The sequence below is a fragment of the Oryx dammah genome, unplaced genomic scaffold (genome assembly GCF_014754425.2).
Source record: "Oryx dammah isolate SB20612 unplaced genomic scaffold, SCBI_Odam_1.1 HiC_scaffold_11227, whole genome shotgun sequence".
Lineage (NCBI taxonomy): Eukaryota > Metazoa > Chordata > Mammalia > Artiodactyla > Bovidae > Oryx > Oryx dammah.
In genome coordinates, this window is record NW_024080620.1 from 2378217 (window position 1) to 2403522 (window position 25306).

The window sequence follows — 25306 nt, forward strand, 5'->3', positions numbered from 1 at the left end:
GCTAAGTCATGTCTGACTCTTTTGCAACTCAATGGACTGTAGCCTGCTAGGCTCCTCTGTCCATGGATTTCCCAGGCAAGAATACTGGATTGGGTTGCCATTTTCTTCTCTATACATAAAGAGATCTACAGTCAAACAATCCAGTTAGCTCTTACATCTTTATGACAAGAAGAAACAAGGCATCTGAGATATCATAAACAAAATTTGTGGCACTATAATAAAAAAGGGAGCTGGGTCTTTGCTGCTGCTGCTGCTAAGTCGCTTCAGTTGTGTCTGACTCTGTGCTACCCCAGAGATGGAAGCCCACCAGGCTCCCCTGTCCCTGGGATTCTCAAGGCAAGAACACTGGAGTAGGTTGCCATTTCCTTCTCCAATGCACAAAAGTGAAAAGTGAAAAAAAAGGGAGCCAGGTCTTTAAAAACATTTAATTAAGTAAAGAAATTTGGGCATTTAAGAATATTAAGTAGTAAAAATATTCCTTCAGAAAAAATAAATAAGAAAAATAATGACAATAATATCTAATGTGTTTTCTCATTAAAACCCAGGAAGATAGGTATTATTATTGCCATCCTGCGAACTGGAAAAGTGTTAGGACACAGGTAAGATGTAACAGAGTTGGTACTTGAGCCTGCACAGTCTGGTTTTGTGGCCTGAAATCTCAATTACTTCATCCTATAGCCTTCTAATAGGGTGGTAACACAGCAATACAGATTGCCAGAACTGTCCATGCTACAAGCTCAAAAGAAGACTAATATTACTGGAAAAGTTGCTTTCTCACAAGGCTGACAAGGAGGATTTTGAGATAGAAAATATTAAACAAGGCAAGAACATTTATGATTTTCTGCATCTCTTTTTCTAGATCAAATTCAAGGTAGAGCTATTGGAAATTCAATCAATAGAAAAATAAATATCCACCTAGTTTGTTCCTCATTTATTAGCTAGAAATTCTGCTTCTGGGCCCCGAATTAGGTTGGTCTCTATTAAACTCCAGGATCTTAAGAACACAACCACATAAATGAATCTCAGCAAACGAAGGTTGAAAATGATGAACTGAGAAATAGATAACCACAAGGCGGCATTAATATTATTGAAAGGTTAGCTGCTTAGGAAATCGACAAGGTGCCAAGAGGGGGCCTCACAGTACCTCCGAAGAAATGAGAGCAGAGAAGAAAGGAGCCAGGCCAGAGAAAAGCCTTTGTTGACATTTTCAAATGCTAACTTTATACAGGCCGTATCCCCGAAGGAAGGAAAATGGCAATGTGAGGAACCAGCAACACTAGAAAATTGCAGGCCAGTAAGTTCACTGCCCAGAACAGGGAAGCACTGGAAAGATTTTGTCAGGTCAAGAGGGGTACTGCTTTTCCTCCAGCTCCAACCTAGGTGAGAGAAGGTAACCCTACCCCAGGCTCTGCTACTTTGGGAATTCCCAAGGTATGGCTGTATATTGAGCAAAGAGGCAGTGGACTGAACCAGCTCACCACAAAAGGCATTGATGTAAGAAAGCCTGAGGCCAGGTCTCATTGTAGGGCAGTAGTGTTTTTATGTCAAACCAAAAGTGAGTTTGGTATCACAGAATTTCTGTGTTTGGCCAAACCATGACCTTCTACGTTCTCTTTACACATACATTATTTTGGGTGCACACATAATCTTGTATATTGTGTCACATGGCGTAGGGTGACTTAGATTCTACCTCTATGATGTGAGATTCAGGGTTGTGTCTAACTGGGAGGACTAAGGCAAAGATTCTGATGGAAGTTACAGTGAAAGATGGCAGGTTCCACTAGGTTTGTGTTAGCAATATGATAGTGTGGGCAGAAGGAACAGAGCTTTCCTCTGATTTAAATATACCTGCTTTAATTTAAAGGAAGTATGTTCCTAAGGGAATTTACTTAATGAGGTGTTAAGTATGAACACTATTTTTAGAATTAGTAGATGCAGCCAAAATTAAATGAGAGGTTCTAATGGAGGCAGCTGAGAGAGGAAGAACATTTTAACTGGGCCTCTGAGGAAACTTTCTATTTCTATTGGAGTACAAAGAAAGGACAACTCAGGACTAAGGGATATTATAGAATAAAGTAGGGGATGGAGGGACTGCTAATTTGGTTCAGGATGAGGAACCAAAATGATATGTGCTGAGAATGTTTGGGACACAGCCCACCCTCTGGGAACTGTGAGAATCAGGTAAGAAGGCAGGGCTAGATCTACTATCAGAGAAGAGGAGGATGAACTGGGTGATGGATTCTATTTAAATAACAGGTAGAGAGTCAGAGGGAACTGTCTGCTTCTTCTGGAGGTTCATGGAGCTGAGGACAGACAGACTGACTTTAAACATGTCAGAAATGGGAATGGAAAATGTGACTGAATATCAACCCCTGAGTGAAGCTAGGACATAGGATCAATTTGTAGAATTAAATATCTGAAGAATCCTTTCATATGGATATGGTATAATAAGGTTCTTTGAATACCATGATCAGAGCCTGTGTTTTAATTTTCACCTTTAAAGAAAAACGTATGTGTGTTTTCACTGACACAGAGCAAATGGAATTGTGAGATGTTTTTGAATTTATATAGCCTATTTAATACTGCTATATCTTACTACAGTACATGTTGTTGCTCTTGAACCATGTTTTGGTTCAGGGACAAGCTCCATCATTTCCAAAGCTATTCTTATATTTTCAATGTAACAAAGTGAAGGAAAATTATTTTTAAATTAATTTATATATAATATGCTTTACTGAGTGCTTTCACTACATTTCCTGGTTAGTGGTATTAGTTTATACATTGTGAAAATATGTTTATAGACTAAAAATATTTAGTATGCAGTTAACATTATGTTTCTGCAACTAGTTCATGCCAATCTAGACCACCTTTCTACCCAAACCCTAGTACCTGTTATCACTCGTGCAAAGAAGGTGAATGCAATCCAGACTGCTGGCTGTCTACCAAAGCTCATTTCCTCTTCTGGGCAGACAGCTAGACTACATTTCTAAGAACTCCTGGCAGTCAAGCATGGTGATTTGATTGAGCTGTGGCCAATAACATGTGACTGAAAGTGATATATGCCACTCTAATGCCTGGTCTGTAAAACATTTCATGCACATCTCACATATTCTTGTTCCATTGATGCTCACTTGAATGGAGCTGAAAACGAAGGAGACCGCAGACATCATGTGTTGAAAATGGGTCCTGAACAACTACATGGATAAGGGACAACCCCAATAACCTATTCATTCACACAATCATGATACGAACTTCTATTGTTTTTGAACCATTATGCATTTGAGGTCTATTGCAGCAGATAACCTACCCAATGTAGATAACCTACTCAAATCCAGTGTTCATCTGGGAAAGCTGTATAGTTTAGAATTTTTCCTCATTACTCAGAGTAGTAATGAAATTGAAACAGACTGTATCTGATTACTTAATTGATAGATGAATAGATAAAGAAGTTGTGGTACATATATGCAATGGAATATTATCAGCAATAAAAAGAAACAAATTTGCATCAGTTGTAGTGAGCTGGATGAACCTAGAGCCTATTAAACAGAGTAAAGTCAGAAAGAGAAAAACAAATATTATATATTAACACATATATATGGAATCTATAAGAATGGTACTGATGAACCTATTTGCAGGGCAAGAATAGAGATGCAGAGGTAGAAGTGGACATGAGGACACGGTGGGGGGAGGGGAGGGTAAGACGAATTGAGAGAGTAGCACTCATATATGCACACTACCATGTGTAAAATAAATACCTAATGGGAAGCAGCTGCAGAGCATACGGAGCTCAGCTTGGTGCTCTGTGATGGCCTAGAGGACTGGGATGGGATAGAGGTGAGAGGAAGGCTCAAAGTGAGAGGATATATTTATACTTCTGGCGAATTCACATTGTTGTAAAGGGGGAACCAGCACAACATTGTAAAGGAATTATCCTATAATTAAAAATTAAAAAAAAAACAACTTGAAAATCTTATGTCTCCTTACAAATTTGGATATAGACATTTCATAACTACAGGCACCCCTTAAGCCCTTCGGCCCTAAGCCCTAAGCTCCAAGGCACCCCTTGCATGTAATGAATTAATTTTCCCTCTATAAATCCCAACTGGTGACAGCTATGTCTCATCCTTAAACTGAGAAAAATATCTCTCAAATTATTTTCCTCAGAGTTTAATTTCCTCAAAACTGCAGATGATAAAGAATGGAAGCATCACAAAAACATGAAAATGTGCATGCTTATTTGTGCACTGATATATAATATTAACATACACATTTATGCAAATCTTTATATATGTGTATATTAATTTATTATATGTAGGTCTGTATCCTTCCAGGGTTTTATAGCCTTGAATACCTATATGAACTGTGTACATTGCAATTGTCCAAAATTGAAACTCTTACTTCTTTTTGGCTACTGGTGAAAATTCTACACTCCTGGGAACTTTCTAGTATTAACTACGGATTAGAAATTAGATGCTCTAGAATGCATTAGTATACACAGCACAATTCCCATGATTAACTGCTGGATCTTGGAACTTACTCTGTAGCAAAGTTATCATAAGCATGTGGATCTGTCTTTTGCATTAGCTGTTGAATGAGTGAATGAATAAATGATTATACTGTATTTGCGGCAATGATTCACAAACTATTTAGAATTACACTGTAACTTGATTCCCCAATATTCCTACTCCACCCTGGCAGTGGAGAAGGATGAAATTGTATAGAAAATGGTTAAGAGGAGTAACTGGTATTAGACTAGAAGGTAATTCTCATTGCTGCCTGCATGTTTGAATTGCTTGTAGTGGTCTCTGAAAATATGACGCTTGGGCATAGACCCTGAGATTCTGATTGAAGCAGCATCAGAATTTCCTTGAACTTTTCCTACAAATTCTAGTGTTAGTCACTCAGTCATGTCCAACTCTGCAACGACATAGACTGTAGCCCATCCAGCTCTTTTGTCCATGAAATTCTCCAGGCAAGAATACTGGAGTGGGTTGCCATTCCCTTCTCCAGGGGATCTTTCCTACCCAGGGATCGAACCCAGGTCTCTTGCATTGCAGGAAGATCCTTTACTGTCTGAATCGCCAGGAAATGTGCAGCCAAATTTTTGAACCATTCCAACTAGAACAACATTTTCTCTCTTTGCTTGATTATAAGAATTATCTGGTAATCTTTTTTTAAAGTATTGATTCTCAGGCCAATTTAGGATATTCTCAATCTGTGCCTTCAGAAGGGGGTTTCTGAATTTGTTTTTTAAATGAGGGCCTGTAGATGATACTTATGACAGGGAAATGCTGGGAAATAATACTTAGGCTCTAAGCTCTGCTGGAAAAGGGCTGTTGGTCCTTCATTCTCAGCCATTCTTCCAGGCATTGCATAGACTCTAGCTCATATCAATCATTAAGTACTAGATATTAATTAATTAATTACCTTAATTTTTAAGTCCAAGTAAATGAAAAACTTTTGACATAATTAAAAATGCCACTTGTGATTGTTGTTTAACTAGAGATTTACACAAGTAGAATTGTGAAAAATTTCATGAGTTTCAAGGATTCTCTTTTAAGACTTACTATAAATATTGAAGTGTAATCAACTACTTGGCCTACATTCAAGTATTCAGAATTCTCTGCAAGATGGTACCTGCCAGTGAATGCTAAATTCTACTCGTATAACCACTTATTAGAAAAGTCACAAGTGAAAGGACTAGCTAAGAGTGAACTCTATAATTCAGGTTAATCAAGGAATACAATTGTACCTAATAGGTAATTAGAAAAACAATAATTTGTTAATGTGTACTTCATTTATGTTTTTTTTTAATGCATGGTTTTTACATTCTGTATTCAATAGAAAGGCAAATGCATATGTCAACTTAAAATAATTATTAAAAATTATAGTCAATATTTTCTTAATACTTTCTGAAATCTTCACTAATTTAGTTAAATCCATTTTCAAAATTAAAATTCTTTTACTAGTGCTATCATTTTAAATTATCTGTCATTTGCCATCAGCAAGTTGGCTGTTTTTAAATCATCTCTAATTATTTTTCTTTGTAGTCACTCGAATAAGCTGATACTCAAAAATGTCCTCACATCTAGACCTAGAGTCCCAATTAATTAGTTGTGTTATATAAGAATACATACTCATATAAATGGGAATATTGAGGAGTGTCTTTCCATCCTCATAAAGGAACATGTAAGGGATGAATCGCAATAACAGCTGACGTCTGTGTAGTGCTTCACGGTTTACTGGGCTTCCCAGGCAGTGCTAGTGGTTATACAAGAGGCTTTCACTTATATCACTCTTGGGAGTGTCATGGCCACTTTGTTGGAAATGTCACTATTTTGTTGGTTACAGTGTTGTTATGCTATATACAAGCTCCAGGAATTGCTGATGGAGAGAGAAGCCTGACGTGCTGCAGTCCACGGGGTCTCAAAGAGTCGAGTACGACTGAGCGACTAAATTGAACTGATACTATATAATTATATAGGGGAAAGACCATTTATTTGATGTTTGCAGTGGTGTTTGGTTTCAACATAAAAAATTTGGAAAATGTACTTTTCCGAGAAAACATAACTGCTTGTATAAAGTAAAAACATTAAAATGTGTAGCTGTAAAGCACATTTTTCAAGCTCCAATGCCACAAAGTGAATATATAAATTGGACCAGATATATAATGGTAAGTTGATAGGTGGTGGGATCCATGATAAATTGAAAAGTCCATTCTTGTCTAGAGCTACACATTTAAAAATATTTAAACACTGCAGATGGTGACTGCAGCCATGAAATCAGAAGACGTTTGCTTCTTAGCAGGAAATCTATGACAAACCCAGACAGTGTGTTGAAGGGTAGAGACATCACTCTGCCAATAAATGTCTGTATAGTCAAGGCTATGGTCTTCCCAGTGGTCATGTATGGTTATGAGAGCTGGACCATAAAGAAGGCAGAAAGCCAAAGAATTGATGCCTTTGAACTGTGGTGCTGGAGAAGACTTCTGAGAGTCCCTTGGACAGCAAGGAGATCCAGCCAGTCAATCTTAAGGGAAATCAGCCCTGAATGCTCATTGGAAGTGAGAGAGTCATTTCCTAGGCAGGTTGATAAGAAGTCTAGGGGTCCCCAAGGACAGAGGGGTCTGGAATTCTGAAGGAGGAAGAAAGGACAAACTTTTTTGTCCCTCTACATTCCTTAGGATTATATAACAATAATGTATCCTGTTTGAAGACAGTCTCTGGAAAAAACCTTCTGGCTAATCCTATTATCGTAAGGTGTAAATTATGGGAGTAGGTCTAGTGAGGTCTTTACAACCTCCAGACATTCTTTTGATTCACTGTAATAACTAATTCAGTTCAGTTCAGTTGCTCAGTCGTGTCCGACTCTTTGCGACCCCATGAATCGCAGCACGCCAGGCCTCCCTGTCCATCACTGTCTCCCGGAGTTCACTCAGACTCATGTCCATCAAGTCCGTGATGCCATCCAGCCATCTCATCCTCTGTCATCCCCTTTTCCTCCTGCCCCCAATCCCTCCCAGCAGTAGAGTCTTTTCCAATGAGTCAACACTTCACATGAGGTGGCCAAATTACTGGAGTTTCAGCTTTAACATCATTCCTTCCAAAGAACACCCGGGGCCAATCTCCTTCAGAATGGACTGGTTGTGGACATGGAAAAACAGACTGGTTCCAAATAGGAAAAGGAGTACATCAAGACTGTATATTGTCACCCTGCTTATTTAACTTATATGCAGAGTACATCATGAGAAACGCTGGGCTGGAAGAAGCACAAGCTGGAATAGAGATTGCTGGGAGAAATAACTAATTAGAGAGTATATAACTACATGGCTAACACTAGCAAGGGGGTACTCTTTCTGCCCCCTTTTGATGCCTATGTCAGAAGCTTTCTCTATCTTCTTTGTACTTTAATAAAACTTTATTATACAAAAGCTCTGAGCGATCAAGCCTCGTCTCTGGCCCTGGACTGAATTCTTCTCCAGAGGCCAAGAATCCCAGCGTCTTTGCATGGTTCAGCAACAACTTTTCAGAAGGACTGATGCTGAAGCTGAAGCTCCAGCATTTTGGCCACCTGATGGGAAGAGCTGACTCACTGGAAAAGTCCCTGATGCTTGGAAAAATTGAGGGCAGAAGGAGAGGAGGGTGTCAGAGGATAAGGTGGCTGGATGGCACCACCAATGCAATGGACATGAACTTGGGCAAACCCTGGGAGATGGTGAGGGACAGGGAGGCCTTGGTGTGCTGCAGTCCATGGGGTTGCAAAGAATCAGACACAACTGGGTGACTCATCAACAACAGTGAACACTATGGGACAAAGAAAACAGCTCTGTGTGCCTCATATGCAACCTCTGCTCCATACTTGCAGAACATGGGGTGTAGAAGAAGAAATAAAGCAGAAATAAAGAAGCACAAAGAGGTGATATGAGAAGTGATTTGGGTCACAGGAATTTAGCCTGCAGGACTCAGGTACAAAGAGCAAGGCTGATAAATATGGCTGATGCTCATCCAATATCACCAGCTTCTTACTTCTCTGTACTGACTTGGTTTTGTTGTTGTTGTTGGGACAGCACAATATGTCTATAATGATGTGGCTCTGGGCATAACACCTTTAGTCAATTTCCTTACAGTAAAATGACATAATAATAATTACATTATAAAATTTCTAAGAAATTAAATGAAACTATACATGACAAAGGCATAGCAGAGTTTTTTCACACTCTAAATACTAAATAAATTATTATAACCACTGGGAAGAACTACCTCCTTAAGCACTCCTTGAATTTCTAATATATACTAAAAATCGAAAATAACATTCAGATTTATATGGTAAGAAACTTACAAGGGAAGGGCAAAGTTTTTTCTTTCACTCAAATAAATCAATAACCACGAAACCAGAGATAAAAGTTTCCCCTCTGTGTGGGTTGATCTATAACCACAAACATCTTCTTTCCTTTAGAACTGTAAAAGGTACTGGGCAAGTTATTTGGACTCTATCTACAAGTAGTCATACTTGTACCAACTAGATCACTGCTTTCTGAAATGATGTTCATAGAAATGCCTCAGGAATTTGGTTCAGTTAAAAATGCATTGACTGAACAGCACTATGTGAGACGCTATGCTCAGTTTTGTAAATCTGAGATGAAGAGAGCAGGATTGCTGATCCTGAAGACCTGACCTGCCCAGAATAGAGAAGAGAAACATGGAAGAAGGTTATTTCAATACAAATGCAATGCCTGAGTTCTTCACTCTGTCTTATATATTCTTCCTTCCACCTATTTCAGTGGGAAGTTGTGCAAATGCAAGGATAAGTATGTTATGAAAAGACTGAGGGATGATACACACCTAGCCTTCAAAGTCTAGTTTTAGCTCTATATCCTCCAGGAAGTTTTCCATTCTACTGTGATTTTTAATTTACTAAAAATCCTTTGAAAATGGCTGATTAATCATTCTCCATTAAATGGCAATTAATTTGCTTCCTGAGCATATGTTTTATGTACCTAACCAGATTGTAGTAAGCCCTCTGAGAAGAGGACTGTTTTGGGCAGTATGCATGCTACATAAACCTGAAAAGCTGAATGTTTTATTGTCACTAGACTAAGAGCTAGACTAGACAGATGGACCTCTGTTGGCAAAGCAGAGACATTACTTTGCTGATGAAGGCCCATGTAGACAAAGCTATGGTTTTTCCAATAGTCATGTATGAATGTAACAGTTGGGACTATAAAGAAAGCTGAGCACTGAAGAACTGACACTTTTGAACTGTGGTGTTGGAGAAGACTCTTGAGAGTCCTTTGGACTGCAAAGAGGTCAAACGAGTTAATCCTAAAGGAAATCATTCCTGAATATTCATTGGAAGGACTGATGCTGAAGTTGAAACTCCAATACTTTGACCACCTGATGCGAAGAACTGACTCACTGGAAAAGACTCTGATGCTGGGAAAGACTGAATGCAGGATGAAAAGGGGACGACAGAGGATGAGATGTTTGGATGGTATCACTGACTTGATGGACATGAGTTTGAGCAAGTTCCGTGAGTTGGTGATGGGCAGGGAAGCCTGACGTGCTGCGGTTCATGGGGTCGCAAAGAGTTGGACATGACTGAGCAACTGAACTGAACTGAGACTAAGGAGCAGTAGAAAAGAATGTCCACAAATAATAAATATAATAATTTGGTACTCTATTTATATTGAAAGCTCCTATGAGCTTTCATAAGACTTTTTGGTACAATTTAAGTATTTAGGTTAGAGACAGAAGAAATAGTAAATATAAACTTCTGTTATATAATAAATGTTCTATTGAAACTTTTAACCAACAACATTTATGTTTTTGGTCCTGCTTTATTACCTGGTGGTAACAATTTACACTTACTCTCAGGGCAACAGAACACACATTCAACTGCCCCATAAATGAAGAGTTGCAGCCAGAGAAAACTCAGTGATCTCTCATTTAATGACACATGGCAAAGGTGGTTGAGATGAAAAATAATATGCCTAAAACTCACAAATCACCAGTTTGAATTTGATAATTTATCACCTAAATCTAAATTTCCTAACTATTGCTACTAAAACCCATAGAAAAAATTTGCTTCTTAACATAAATATTTTTGAAAGAGATGTAAAGAAAATAATGGACTTCCCTGGGGCTTCAGATGGTAAAGAATCTGCCTGCATGTGTGAGACTCAGGTTTGATCCTTGGGTTAGGGAGATCCCCTGGAGAAGGAAATGGCAACCCAAATCAGTATTCTTGCCTGGATAATTCTATGGACAGAGGAACCTTGCAGGCTACAGTACACAGGGTCACAAGGAGCTGGACACGACTGAGCTACTAACACACAAAGAAAATAACAGGAAAGAAATTAATTTTATTTGAAAACTAGTAAATAATTATAAATAGATTGAGTCCTATATATGTTTACTTCCAATATCTAAGATTCAGCCGCTGCTCATATTTAATTTTATCGCTCCTATATTTCATATCTGTCTCTTCCTTTCATTTCCTCTGCCATTAGTGAAATTCTGCTTTTCATTACTTATCTAGATCACTGCAACAACTGCTTCACCAGTTTCTTGACTTTCTGATCAAGCTGATCTTTTACAAAGATGCTGAATTAATCTTTCCATAATACAGTCCCAAATTTCTGACTCCTTGCTCAAATATTCTCAGTGTCTCCTTCTTGTTTTTAAAGCAAAGTCTAAACTGCTTTACTCTAGCATTTAATAATTTTTGTGCTCTTGTTTCAATTTATTTTTCTCTCCCAACAGTCCTCTTCATACATTACATACACTAAATATGTTTATACATTTCATCCACTGAAGTGAAACTATTCAGTACTCCTATAATATGCCTTTAACTTTCTAACATATATTTTTTTCACATCTTCCCTAAGCCTGGGATGCTCTTCCAAACTCTATCCATCATTTAGGGTCAAAGCTTGAATGTCCCCTCTTTCATAAAGTTGTTTCTAAATTCTTCAGAAGTAATTTTTATTCTTCTTTCTGAAATTTTACAGAAAATATTTCACTATCTCCTTAAAATAACTTATTGGTTTATACCTAAAGTATATTGAGTACTGGAGTCTATGGGAGTTTTACCTGGCTCTGTTGTGCCAAGTATAAAGGCTTCGAACATAGTAGATACCTAAGTAGTTGTTGAACAAATGACTGGCATAATTAATGAATATTTAGTAGTTTCAGAACTGTGGACTTTGTATAAAGGGTCATACATGGGATCTATTTGAACCTTATTGACAACCATAAAATAAACATATTGATTTTGAATAATCTGACTTCTTTCATAAACTAGTGATTTATCAGATTTTTCCACCTTTTCTCCTTAGCATCTCTGGGATTAGAGAGAGATGGCTCAAGGAGCTCCCTCTTTGGCAGTGAGAAATGAACAGTAGAGAAATGAATTCTTTACTGTATACTCAGCCTCTGACTAAAACTGTTCCATTTTGTGTATCAACCTCCCTGTAAGACTTTGCTTAGAGAAAGCATTCACTACTAAAATAGACAAACAAACAAACAAAAAACCTTGGGATTCCACCACTGAGACACAATAATTCTCTATTTGTTTCAAGTCTCCTTTCCACATGAAAACATCTTCATGTGATAGTGAGGTAAATGAGCTGCTGTGTTTTGGCTGAGTTTGTTCTTATAAGAAAAATACCAAAATGTTAGCACAAAAGTAGTATTTCAGACAATTTTATATCAGGTCCTCCTACAATACCTAACTTTGAATGAGACATGACATTCTATAATAATTATCATTGATCTCAATCCTTGATCTGACTCTAGTGGCCTGAGAACTAGCTAGCTGTTGAATTGTATAGATGTTATAATCTTTCTGGATATTTTTCATAGATTTGAAAGACCCCTGAGAAATAGTTATACAGCTTTATATTTCTGTAAAAGACAATGGTACAACATTCTATTGCCTAGGCTAATGGTAGCCCATCCCCTCACCTACAGAGTAGAAAATTGTATCCTACAATGAATATAAAATGTATCTTCACTGAAATCTATCTTAGACTCCTGGTCAGTTACACAATTTCAGGTTCATTATTTAGGGGGAAAAATACCTGTTTAAGTCACGGTGAATAATTGGCTGTGTCAAGTTGTGAAGGTATTCCATACCTTTGGCAACATCTACTGCAATGATTAATTTTGACTGCAAATCAAGTATCCTAGAATTTAAAAATAAATTTAATGAGGATGAAATGGTCAAATCCAATACTACATCTTTTAAAAGAAATCAATAGTGTGTGTAATTTGTTATTCTGTACAATTTCAGCCTTTTTTGCTTGATTGAAGGTTAAGCTAAAAACTCAACAAATGTGGAAAAATAGCTTTTCTACACTTGATAATGCTTAACTATAGATCAATCCAGATACCAACCCCTCTTATTTAAACATTCAACTTGATTTTATAACATTTATAATATTACACTTAATTTCTTTATAATAACATAAAAAGGAAATCTAATTACTAAGTAAAAACCACATTCTAATTATCATATGCATAGATCTAGGAAGTTAATTCAAATTAGACTTGCACAAGATTATTCTTTCTTAAAACTTTTAAAAATAAATACTGCGACCCCTAGTAATTATTTTATTCTGAGCTTACACATATCTGCTTTCCTGGTACATCAAATTTAGCCTAATTATTCAGTTACTAATTTAAATTCCTTGAATTTGTTATCTTAAACTGGATTCTTAAGAAAACGTAGAAGTCTTTCTATTTATTAAAAAATAATTATTGGGCATAAATTATTAGCCATCTTTAGAATGCTCCATTTCCTAAACCTCAGAGATTTCAGAAAGCAAAGTCTCATCTAAGCAGAAAGCATATGAGGTTTTGTAACTGTAATTCCAATGACATGCAAAATGATAAATCAGTGACCATACCTCTTCTGTTCATGAAGGAGGGAGAATAGGGAACCCCCTGATATGTACTGAGTGACAATGGCAAACTGGCTGGGGTCATTTAAGCAAGCACCCACAAACTGAATGATGCATGGATGGTTAAGCCGGCAGAGAATGGACACCTCTCGGCAAAACATATCCACATCCGACTTGGAGCAGTAGGTGTTGGCTCGGTAACTGGAAAACACACCAATAGGAAGTCTTCAGTCACCAGATGAATCAAAACAAGGGGCTCACAATGCGTATATTTCTCAACGTTTACTACTCAGATGCTAAAATTTCTCATTTGCTTGCTTACCGTTTTATAGCCACTATTTTATTTCTGCATCGTCCTTTATACACTTTCCCAAAAGAACCTAAAATTGTGTAAGACAAACAAGTAAACACATGTTATTATATGGAGCTCATTAAACTAAAACAGACTAGTATTTTCTTAAGTTACCTGAGCCGATGATCTCATGGAACTCAATTTCGGAGAGCTGAAGATGGAAATGTGAAGGCAAGCCAGCCCTTAACAGGAGAACATCTGCCTTCTCTGCAAACAGGAATTGTTATTTTATATTTTTTAAAAAATAAACAGCAAACATGTGGATGTTTAAACACACATGCACATATATGCTTAACCAAAAATATCTTTCCCTAGTACCATTTAATTTTCCAACTGTAACTGACTATTTGGACATACAAAAACCTTATCATAAATGATCCCTATCTCTGTGCATTAAAAATATGTTAGCTCTATGCCTTTGCTACCTGACCTTTGTTATCAGGGCTGAGAGTTTATACCTGATTTGGCCAACCACTACTTGTCCGTATGATGTGCAACTCTAGAATACAGTTCACATCACATCATGATAAAGTCTTATCTGGTCAATCCCTTCAACCTGTCACAAAAAGCTTAGTCAAATAGCCATAAATTCGACCTTAAAGAGATACCAATTAGGAAATAAGCATGTGAATCATTCAGAAGACACATTCAAAGCCAGAAATAATTTTTTAAAATTTCAAACTCTAAATAGTTCCATATAAATTTACAGTTGTATATGTTTTACTTCCCTGATTCAGTGGTAATAATTTCTGTATGTAGTATACATTCAAAAAGTTACCAAAGTATTACTTATTTGGGATCTCTTGAAAAATAATTAATTTTTTTTCAGTTTTTTCCCTATGACAATCCTATTACCAATTCTTATGAAAGATATTAATAGTTACAACTTAACTTTCATTAAAAATACAGAAGTCTATGAGAATTTGATCTTCTTTTAATATTCATACGGATTTCTCACTGTTACACCTTCATGAACTAAGAGGACATATGCAAAATAACAGCAGATGAGGTTAATTGTTGAAAGAATGATCTACTAATAATATTACTTATGCCTGCAAAATAGTCATTTGTAATATGTAAGACAAAATAGGAAGTTATCATATTTGAGGCAGTAATTAGTCAGTAATAAAATATAACAATTGTCCCATATTAAAATACCTTTTGTCATGCTTTTGATCTTCCCCAAAGGAGATGGAACAGACACATAGGAGCCATCTGAAATCAAATTATATTATAGAGTTAAAAGTAGCAATGATTTTTCCTACATAAAAGTTAAACATTATACAAAGAAGCACATAACAAAAGAAAACTTGCTAATAACACCAAGTGAGAGTGTAACTTAAGCCCAGGTCTTTCTCTGGACACTGAAACTGTATAGCAAGTATTTATTTAGAGTGTACATAAAATGATTAAAAATAAAAATCCAAGGTCTAGCAGACTCCAGCAAATTTAATTTGTGTCTGCATATGAGTATTCTCTGTCCTATCTTAATAGATTGCTGAAAGGGAAAATGACTGCTCAGCTTACTAGGCCTTCCCAGGCATGTACCAGCCTCATAAACATCCAGTCCGTGGGATGTAAAACGTGGAGGAACTGCAGATGGGTGAGTTAGAAAGTAGCCTAAGTGGGGGCTTCTTTATTTTCAGCTTTACTCAGACATAAATTTTCTTAAAATAAAGCTAATCTGATAGGCCTTCCTCCTGGACCTTTAAATGTTGCTAACAGAAACACAAGTTTACCTTTGGCCACAATATCACTACAATGAAAATTTAAAAAGAAAGAGGGTACCTCCTCCAGGCTGAGAATATTCATTACAGGGCAATTCATCCTGATTTCTCTTATAATGTTTCAGAAGTGTGACAATTGCATCATGTCCTTTATGAAAAGACAAAGAAGGGCAAAGGGTCTTAATTCTTATTTGATCTATTCAGCTCACCATCTAATTGCAAAATAACCAGAGGTAGCTTGAAACAGGATGAATCTTAAGAAGTAATACACTGCAATAGGAATTGAGAACTTTCATTCATGCATTCATTTAAAATAATTCATTAAGACTCCACCATCATTTTGTAACATATAAAAACATTGAATCACAAAGTCATATACCTGAAACTAATATAATATTGTAAGTCAAGTACAATTTAATTAAAAAAAAAAGACTTATATGTGAGGCACTATTTCAAGCACTATGTTGGATATGGGGGATGCAATGAACAAGGCAACTGTGGTCCTACTCTCACGAAGTTTAGTGTAATTGAACAAACAATAAGAATTGTAGAATTACTAAATGAGTAAACATCAAGTGCAATGGGAGTATATAAAAAGATCATGATTAGAAGAGTGAAAAGTACATTTGGTAACCAGGAAGGAGAGATTTATTTGCTGTGACTGAGCATTACATTTGACTGGCAAGTACAGTATAACAAGGCATTAAGATAATTTCCATAGATTCCTGTGGCAGGAGACACCTGGCTGTCTACCAATATTTGTAGTTCCCATTCACAGAGTGAATCTGTCACTGAGAATGTCTGCCCATCCAGGGACAAAAACTCTGTATCCCCATTGCATCTAACTGTGGCTTTGTGAAAACTACCCATCAAATAAATACGAGCAAAAGTGATGTCATTTCCAGGTCTGGACTCTGAGAAATAAGTGAGTCTTCTCTCCTCTCCCTATTTGCTAGGTGGATGTGGAGGGCTCTGAGACCATATGGGAGGGGAAAAAGCAATCCACTGACCAGAAATGCATACCCTGAACTGTAATATGACTGAGAAATAAATTTCTATTACATAATACCACCAAAATTTGGGAACTTGTTAATTGTACTATGAACTTAAAATTACAAAGAATAAAATGTCAAATTCTCCTTGAGTAGACAGACAATTTTCAATAGAACTAAACTTTGATACTATTTTATGCTTTAACTGTGAAAATAATCTACTGTAGCTAATTTATACAAGAAGAAAACAAAGTCAGCCTTAAAGACCCTGCCAAGAGACTTGTGAATTGCAACAGAACTCACTGTATAAAGGGCAAAATTTAGAAACTGAAAAAGTATAAATGCTTATCTATCATGAAGTGTTCATAGTTAATATGGCTTTAGATACATTTAGCTAGAATATAGAGAATATGCTGTGAATTGTGCCTGCTTATTAAATCCTCCCTTCAAAAAATTAAAATTAATAGAGCATGAAGAATCACAAGATGAAATGATTAAGATATTTATCAGCACTAAAAGCTTTTTAAAATGCAACCTTTCAGACCCAGATTCAAGTTAAAAAAAAAGAAAACAATTGTTTTCTTTTCTATGATTGTTTAAACTTGCAGAAAAACATATTTACAGTTAACAACTAGTGTTCATTATCTTATCATCTGTAGCAGATCAATGGTTTTTTCAAATCATCGAAACAGGTAAGGAGGGCATGGCAAACCACTTCAATATTTTTGCCTGGAGAATGCCATGGACAGACGAGCCTGGTGGGCTATGGTCCATGGGGTTGCAAAAGAGTCAGACACGACTGAAACAACGTGGCATGCACACATGGGTGATGAAATAATGGGAAACTAGTACCATCAGTATTCTTTTACCGGACTCTCATGTGCTCACAATCAAGGAAACTGCAAAACATGGAAGGTATAAGCCAACAGGTAAATTTCTAAAGAAAGATCTACTAATCAGAAAGAAGAGATAAGGTAAAGAGCCCCAAATGGGAGAAAGCATGACATGTTCAGAAGATGAAAGACGGCCAGTTTGGCTGGAGCATCACAAGCCAGGATGAGTGGTCCAGATTTAGCTGGAGAAGTACATGAGTGTACATCATGTGGAGGAGGGCTTTTCAGACTTAACTGTGTGTACAAGAATCCCCTGGAGGACATGTTAAACCACAGATTCCTGAGCCCTACTCTCAGAGATTCCAATTGAAAAGGTCTATAGTGGGATCTGAGAGCTGCTTTTCTAACAAAGTCCCAGGTGAGGCTGATCAGTAATCCACACTTTAATACTCCTGATGTGGAGCTTTACAGCTTATAGGTGAGGATAAGGAGTCTGGATACTAACGCAGAGAAGATGGGAGACTGCTGGAAGATTTTGATTAATTGAAGGGCATGATTTGTTTTTACTTTTCAAAAATATCCTTGTTTACAGATTAGAGGTGATGAGACTTCTTCATAAGGCTGTCGTAAAGATTAAGAGAGATAATAGATGTAATATGCCTAACAGTTCTAACATATAAATATGCCTTTTGGATTTTTTCACTGCTTTCTTGCCTTACTATTTTGCTTCAAAATGTAAATGAACTTGGAAACTCTATTTTTGGAACTTCAGATAAATTTTCTAAATCAGCTCAGTTCAGTTGCACAGTTGTATCTGATTCTTTGCGACCCCATGGACTGCAGCACACCAGGCCTCCTTGTCCATTGCCAACTCCTGGAGTTTGCTCAAACTCATGTCCATTGAGTCGGTGATGCCATCCAACCACCTCATCCTCTGTCGTCCTTTTCTCCTCTCACCTTTAATTTTTCCCAGCATCAGGGTCTTTTCAAACGAGTCAGTTCTTTGCATCAGGTGGTCAAAGTATCGGACTTTCAGCTTCAGCATCAGTCCTTCCAATGAATATTCAATACCAGTTTAAATACCAGTATATTCATTTTCTTTGCTATTGTTAATTACCACAGATATAGTGGTTTAATTCAACTCTACTATGTTGTAGTTTTGGAGATCAGAGTCCAACATGATTCTCACTGGGCAAAAATCAAGCTGTTGGCAGGCCTGTATTCCTCCTAGAGGCCCTAGGTAATATCAATTTCCTTTCCTTTCCTTTTCCAGTTTCCGAAAGTGAAAGTGAAGTAGCTCAGTTGTGTCCGACTCTGCAGCCCCGTGGACTGTAGCCTACCAGGCTCCTCCCTCCATGGGATTCTCCAGGCAAGAATACTGGAGTGGGGTTCTATTTCCTTCTCCAGGGGATCTTCCTGAGCCAGGGATCAAACCCGGGTCTCCTGCATTGCAGGCAGACGCTTTAACCTCTAGTTCAGTTCAGTTCAGTTCATTTCAGTCACTCAGTCGTGTCCGACTCTTTGCGACTCCATGAATCGCAGCATGCCAGGCTTCCCTGTCCTTCACCAACTCCCGGAGTTCACTGAGTTGCGTCCATCGAGTCAGTGATGCCATCCAGCCATCTCATCCTCGGTCGTCCCCTTCTCCTCCTGCCCCAAATCCCTCCCAGCATCAAAGTCTTTTCCAATGAGTCAACTCTTCGCATGAGGTGGCCAAAGTCCTGGAGTTTCAGCTTTAGCATCATTCCTTCCAAAGAAATCCCAGGGTTGATCTCCTTCAGAATGGACTGGTTGGCTCTCCTTGCAGTCCAAGGGACTCTCAAGAGTCTTCTCCAACACCACAGTTCAAAAGCATCAATTCTTCGATGCTCAGCATTCTTCACAGTCCAACTCTCACATCCATACATGACCACTGGAAAAACCATAGCCTTGACTAGATGGACCTTAGTCGGCAAAGTAATGTCTCTGCTTTTCAATATGCTCTCTAGGTTGGTCATAACTTTCCTTCCAAGGAGTAAGCATCTTTTAATTTCATGGCTGCAGTCACCATCTGCAGTGATTTTGGAGCCCCAAAAAATAAAGTCTGACACTGTTTCCCCATCTATTTCCCATGAAGTAATGGGACCAGATGCCATGATCTTCGTTTTCTGAATGTTGAGCTTTAAGCCAACATTTTCGCTCTCCTCTTTCACTCTCATCAAGATGCTTTTTAGTTCCTCTTCACTTTCTGCCATAAGGGTGGTGTCATCTGCACATCTGAGGTTATTGATATTTCTCCTGGCAATCTTGATTCCAGCTTGTGTTTCTTCCAGTCCAGCATTTCTCATGATGTACTCTGCACATAAGTTAAATAAGCAGGGTGACAATATACAGCATTGATGTACTCCTTTTCCTGTTTGGACCCAGTCTGTTGTTCCATGTCTAGTTCTAATTGTTGCTTCCTGACCTGCATACAGATTTCTCAAGAGGCAGGTCAGGTGGTCTGGTATTCCCATCTCTTTCAGAATTTTCCACAGTTTATTGTGATCCACACAGTCAAAGGCTTTTGGCATAGTCAATAAAGCAGAAATAGATGTTTTTCTGGAACTCTCTTGCTTTTTCCATGATCCAGTGGATGTTGGTAATTTGATCTCTGGTTCCTCTGCCTTTTCTAAAACCAGCTTGAACATCAGGAAGTTCACAGTTCACGTATTGCTGAAGCCTGGCTTGGAGAATTTTGAGCATTACTTTACTAGCGTGTGAGATGAGTGCAATTGTGTGGTAGTTTGAGCATTCTTTGGCATTGCCTTTCTTTGGGATTGGAATGAAAACTGATCTTTTCCAGTCCTGTGGCCACTGCTGAGTTTTCCAAATTTGCTGGCATATTGAGAGCAGCACTTTCACAGCATTATCTTTCAGGATTTGAAACAGCTCAATTGGAATTCCATCACCTCCACTAGCTTTTTCATAGTGATGCTTTCTAAGGCCCACTTGACTTCACATTCCAGGATGTCTGGCTCTAGATGAGTGATCACACCATCGTGATTATCCGGGTCATGAAGATCCTTTTTGTACAGTTCTTCTGTGTATTCTTGCCACCTCTTCTTAATATCTTCTGCTTCTGTTAGGTCCATACCATTTCTGTCCTTTATCGAGCCCATCTTTGCATGAAATGTTCCCTTGGTATCTCTAATTTTCTTAAAGAGATCTCTAGTCTTTCCCATTCTGTTGTTTTCCTCTATTTCTTTGCATTGATCACTGAAGAAGGCTTTCTTATCTCTTCTTGCTATTCTTTGGAACTCTGCATTCAGATGCTTATATCTTTCCTTTTCTCCTTGGCTTTTTGCTTCTCTTCTTTACACAGCTCTTTGTAAGGCCTCCCCAGACAGCCATTTTGCTTTTTTGCATTTCTTTTCCATGGGGATGGTCTTGATCCCTGTCTCCTGTATAATCTCACAAACCTCATTCCATAGTTCATCAGGCACTCTATCTATCAGATCTAGTCCCTTAAATCTATTTCTCACATCCACTGTATAATCATAAGGGATTTGATTTAGGTCATACCTGAATGGTCTAGCGGTTTTCCCTGTTTTCTTCAATTTCAGTCTGAATTTGGTAATAAGGAGTTCATGATCTGAGCCACAGTCAGCTCCTGGTCTTGTTTTGTTGACTGTATAGAGCTTCTCCATCTTTTGTTGCAGAGAATATAATCAATCTGATTTCGGTGTTGACCATCTGATGATGTCCATGTGTAGAGTCTTCTCTTTTGTTCTTGGAAGAGGGTGTTTGCTATGACCAGTGTGTTCTCTTGGCAAAACTCTATTAGTCTTTGCCCTGCTTCATTCCGTATTCCAAGGCCAAATTTGCCTGTTACTCCAGGTGTTTCTTGACTTTTGCATTCCAGTCCCCTATAATGAAAAGGACATCTTTTTTGGGATGTTAGTTCTGAAAGGTCTTGTAGGTCTTCATAGAACCATTCAACTTCAGCTTCTTCAGCGTTACTGGTTGGGGCATAGACTTGGATAACTGTGATATTGAATGGTTTGCCTTGGAAATGAACAGAGATCATTCTGTCGTTTTTGAGATTGCATCCAAGTACTGCATTTCGGGCTCTTCTGTTAACCATGATGGCTACTCCATTTGTTCTAAGGGATTCTTGCCCACAGTAGTAGATATAATGGTCACCTGAGTTAAATTCACCCATTCCAGTCCATTTTAGTTCACTGATTCCTAGAATGTTGATGTTCACTCTTGCCATCTCCTGTTTGACCACTTCCAATTTGCCTTGATTCATGGACCTGACATTCCAGGTTCCTATGCAATGTTGCTCTTTACAGCATCGGACTTTGCTTCTATCACCAGTCACATCCACAGCTGGGTATTGTTTTTGCTTTGGCTCCAACCCTTCATTCTTTCTGGAGTTATTTCTCCACTGACCTCCAGTAGCATATTGGGCACCTACTGACCTGGGGAGTACCTCTTTCAGTATCCTATCATTTTGCCTTTTCATACTGTTCATGGGGTTCTCAAGGCAAGAATATTGAAGTGATTTGCCATTCTGTTCTCCAGTGGACCACAATCTGACCTCTAGAGGCCACCAAAATTCCTTGGCTTGTGGCCCCCTTTCTATATCTTCAAATCCATCACCAGCTGGCTGAGTCCTTCTCACATCCTATCACTCTGGCTTCTGCTTACATTTTAGGAGCCCAATCTTACATTAGGCCCATATGGAAGATCCAGGTTTATTTTCTCTGTTTCAAAGTCAGCTAGTCAGAAGCTTTAATTCCATCCTCAACCTAATTCCCCTTTGCCACTTGCTATGTAAGGCAGCATACTCTCAGGTTCCAGTGAACACGACTTCAGCATCTTTGGGGGCCATTGCTCTGCCTACCAAATCAAATCTCAGTGTGCTTATATTTGCATGTTGGTACTGCTTTTCTTTCTTCTGCACTGCTAATGACCATTTGAGCCTCAGGCAAATTAGCACCACCACCAAGAATTTCCCACAGAATTAAAGCACCCCTTCATCTGTCCCACTGCTAGATTCTTACGCTCTAAGATTTTATCTGCTCCTATCCACACTATCTGATCCTACTTAAATAAGACCTGTGATACTTTTGAAATTGTTATTTTACTTAATTTTATTTTTAAGTGTTTGGGACCAGGAAGAACAGAACAAATCAAAAACAAATCTTTTTTCTTATTTCTGTTTTTCCTAAGAGAGGCTCCTGTGGGGAAAGAAAAGAACCCAAACCATAAGCACTTACCCAAGCACAACAAAGCTTAAATCACAGAGCCCACCTCCTCACCAGTCTCAGCCATTCTGTTGGACTGACAGTGGCTGACAGCTGAGAGGGCCTCCTGCTTTCCCTAGTGAAGCAGAAAGCCACATCTTGAATCTTGAATGCCTCTGTGAGTCCGTGATCACACCCTTGATGTTACCTTTCATCTCAACAGCTCTCTTGGCTCCACTTTCTCTGAGCAGTTTTAATTTCCTGCCAGCACAGTGGAACAATTTGCTGGCATTTTCCTTAGGATGCTTTTCATCAAGAGCCTAATGAGTGCCTGGGTTCTGGCGGATGATAAGCACGAGGCTGCCAGGGAAATGCCAAGAGGCCCCCTTGGCTCTGGAAGGCATCTCTGCCTGACTTCCCACCTCCTGCTGCATGTACGGGCAATTCTCCTCCACTAGCATTGCTCTGACAAACTACCAGTGTGTGCAAAGAAACTTCAAAAGCACTAGAGCCCAGTACCCTGATACTTGGCTGTGAGGGGTTAAGCAGAAAAAGGCCTTGATGGAACTCACTAAATGGACTTGTGAGCCAAACTCCTGATAATGGATAAACCCAGATAACCAAGGTACACTAATGGAACACATCCAGAGATAATCGAAGTTCCACTAATTAAATAAAATGTTTTCCCATATCTAAGAATTTACTATCTACATCCAAGTGTTTTACTTAAATAGGAGGTTGCTATGTTATTAGCCTAATGCAGTTATAATAATGATTTGCACTTTCAGACTATTACTCACGGGTGCCCTTGAGGGTTTTGGCATATGGGATTCTTCCCCGCTGGCTTGCAGTCACTTTCATTTCCAGCTCCCTGCTCTTCCACTCCTGTCTTTATTCCCCAAGCCCCAGGCTTCGCCTTTAATGTCTTCTTCTTATGTTCCTTTATTCCTTACATTAGGAATGATTTTCCCCCCCCCACCCCAAAATTTCTGAATAGCTCTTTATTTTAAAACCTAAGTTGTCCTTTAAGGCTACAAGTCCATCCAAAGGGCTGGAACACGGACAGTTTAGTATCTATATTGTGGCCACATACACAAAAGAGGATTCACAATTATTTGAGAAAGGAAAAGTACAAATGTTATTATTTCCCTATAAGGTTGTCTGTCAGTCCCTACCATTTCATCCTAGAAACAATGAATGTTGTTCACTGCTATGAGAAATTATTTTAAGAACACAGAAGAAAGCTTGCCATGAAAATCATTTTAAAAACTAGATCTAAAGATTAATGGTGAATGACACCAGTCTTAAGACCTTCTCTGACTTTCCGACTGTGAGGCCCTATGGGTCTGAGATTAAGTAGAAAACATGGAGATTTGATCTTGATAAAGAAGCCAAGAAATTCTTATTGATCTCATATGTACCACATGTCCAGGCCATCAGAAGAACAGTTTGGACCTTCTTTATACCTGCCTCAAAAAAATAAAACTCTCACAGCAATGATATAGATGGGGCTTTGCTCAATATTTTGCTATCCCCCTTATATTCAGGTTAAAACCCATTTTCCAGAAACACTGAAAAGTGAGGTCAGAGGATGGCTCCTTATGTTTGTTTGCCCTTCAGTGGCTCATTTTCCTCCTGACAGTCCTGCTTCCTCACACCGTCAATAAAATCAGATGGAACAAAATTTCAGACTTGTGACATGTTCTTCTGACATAAATCTGAAAACTGATTTAATTTGATATCATGAGAAAGAGAACACACTCCCTGCTTCCCCCATGATTCTTGTTCCTTAACAAGAATTCTTGTTCCTTGTTCACCAGGACTAGATAGAATGTCGCTAGTCTTCCTTCCTCTTGAGATAAGACTCCACAAAGATGAACACTTTTGGCAAAAGAACATTTATACAAACCATTTAACATTCCTCTTTCCTCTTTTTCCTCCCTTTGCACTTTGCCTTTATTTCTCCTTCCTTTCTCTTCCACACATATTTATTGAGTGCCCATTAGAGACCAGCTCAAACAATATCTTTCCAGGGAAGCCCTCTGTGACTTTTTCATTTTAATAGTGTCTTTGAACTTTTTACTTGCTATTATGTTTCCTTTTTATTTTATTCTTAGCATTTATTATTATATGATAGTTTCTATTTGTTATCCTTCTTATGACATGTCTCTTCTCCTAGAAATGCAAACTTCTTAAGTGTAGGGAGATATTATCTCTTTTACTCACTATTTTACCTCAGTTCTGAGTATACTGTCTATCACATATTAGTTTTGTGACACAGATTTTTGAATGAATGAATGAATGGCACAAAGTACAAGAGTATAATGTTGAAACAGAAATACCCTTTACTCCTGTAATGTTGTGCAGTAGGAAAACATATATGTATATATATTCACTGTAAATTTTGTGTATGTTGTATAGTGTATATATATATATATATATATATCTTTTATATAATTTGTTTAGAATACAAATATTTTGGTTTAGTCACTAAGTCATGTCCAACTCTTTTGCAACCCCATGGAGCCTGCCAGGCTCCTCTGTCCATGGGATTTCCCCGGGCAAAAATACTGAAGTGGGTTGCCATTTCCTTCTCCAAGGGTCTTTCCGACCCAGGGATCAAATCTGTGTCTCCTGCATTGGCAGGCGGATTCTTTAGGAAGGAAAGGTAGAAGATGCTGTGAGTGTGCATAACAATGTTATTTTACAATAGGCTGGAGGGGTCAGGGACGTGTTCCTTGAGGAATTGTCTTTTAAGCTGAACTTGGAAGATAAGCATGAGTTATT

The 25306-nt window shown here is 38.2% G+C and overlaps 1 protein-coding gene across 1 annotated transcript in view; it reads right to left on the bottom strand.

The window, feature by feature from the left end:
- LOC120861099 (serine/threonine-protein kinase TNNI3K-like) overlaps window positions 1–25306 on the bottom strand; it is a 329844-nt gene that overhangs the window by 188129 nt on the left and 116409 nt on the right. Inside the window, exons 12-17 of the mRNA XM_040236762.1 lie at window positions 15543–15629; window positions 14913–14969; window positions 13869–13961; window positions 13725–13782; window positions 13409–13603; window positions 12581–12685 (exon numbers count right to left, since the gene is read on the bottom strand). Of these exons, the coding sequence (XP_040092696.1) occupies window positions 12581–12685; window positions 13409–13603; window positions 13725–13782; window positions 13869–13961; window positions 14913–14969; window positions 15543–15629 (595 nt within the window). The remainder of the gene's footprint in view (window positions 1–12580; window positions 12686–13408; window positions 13604–13724; window positions 13783–13868; window positions 13962–14912; window positions 14970–15542; window positions 15630–25306) is intronic.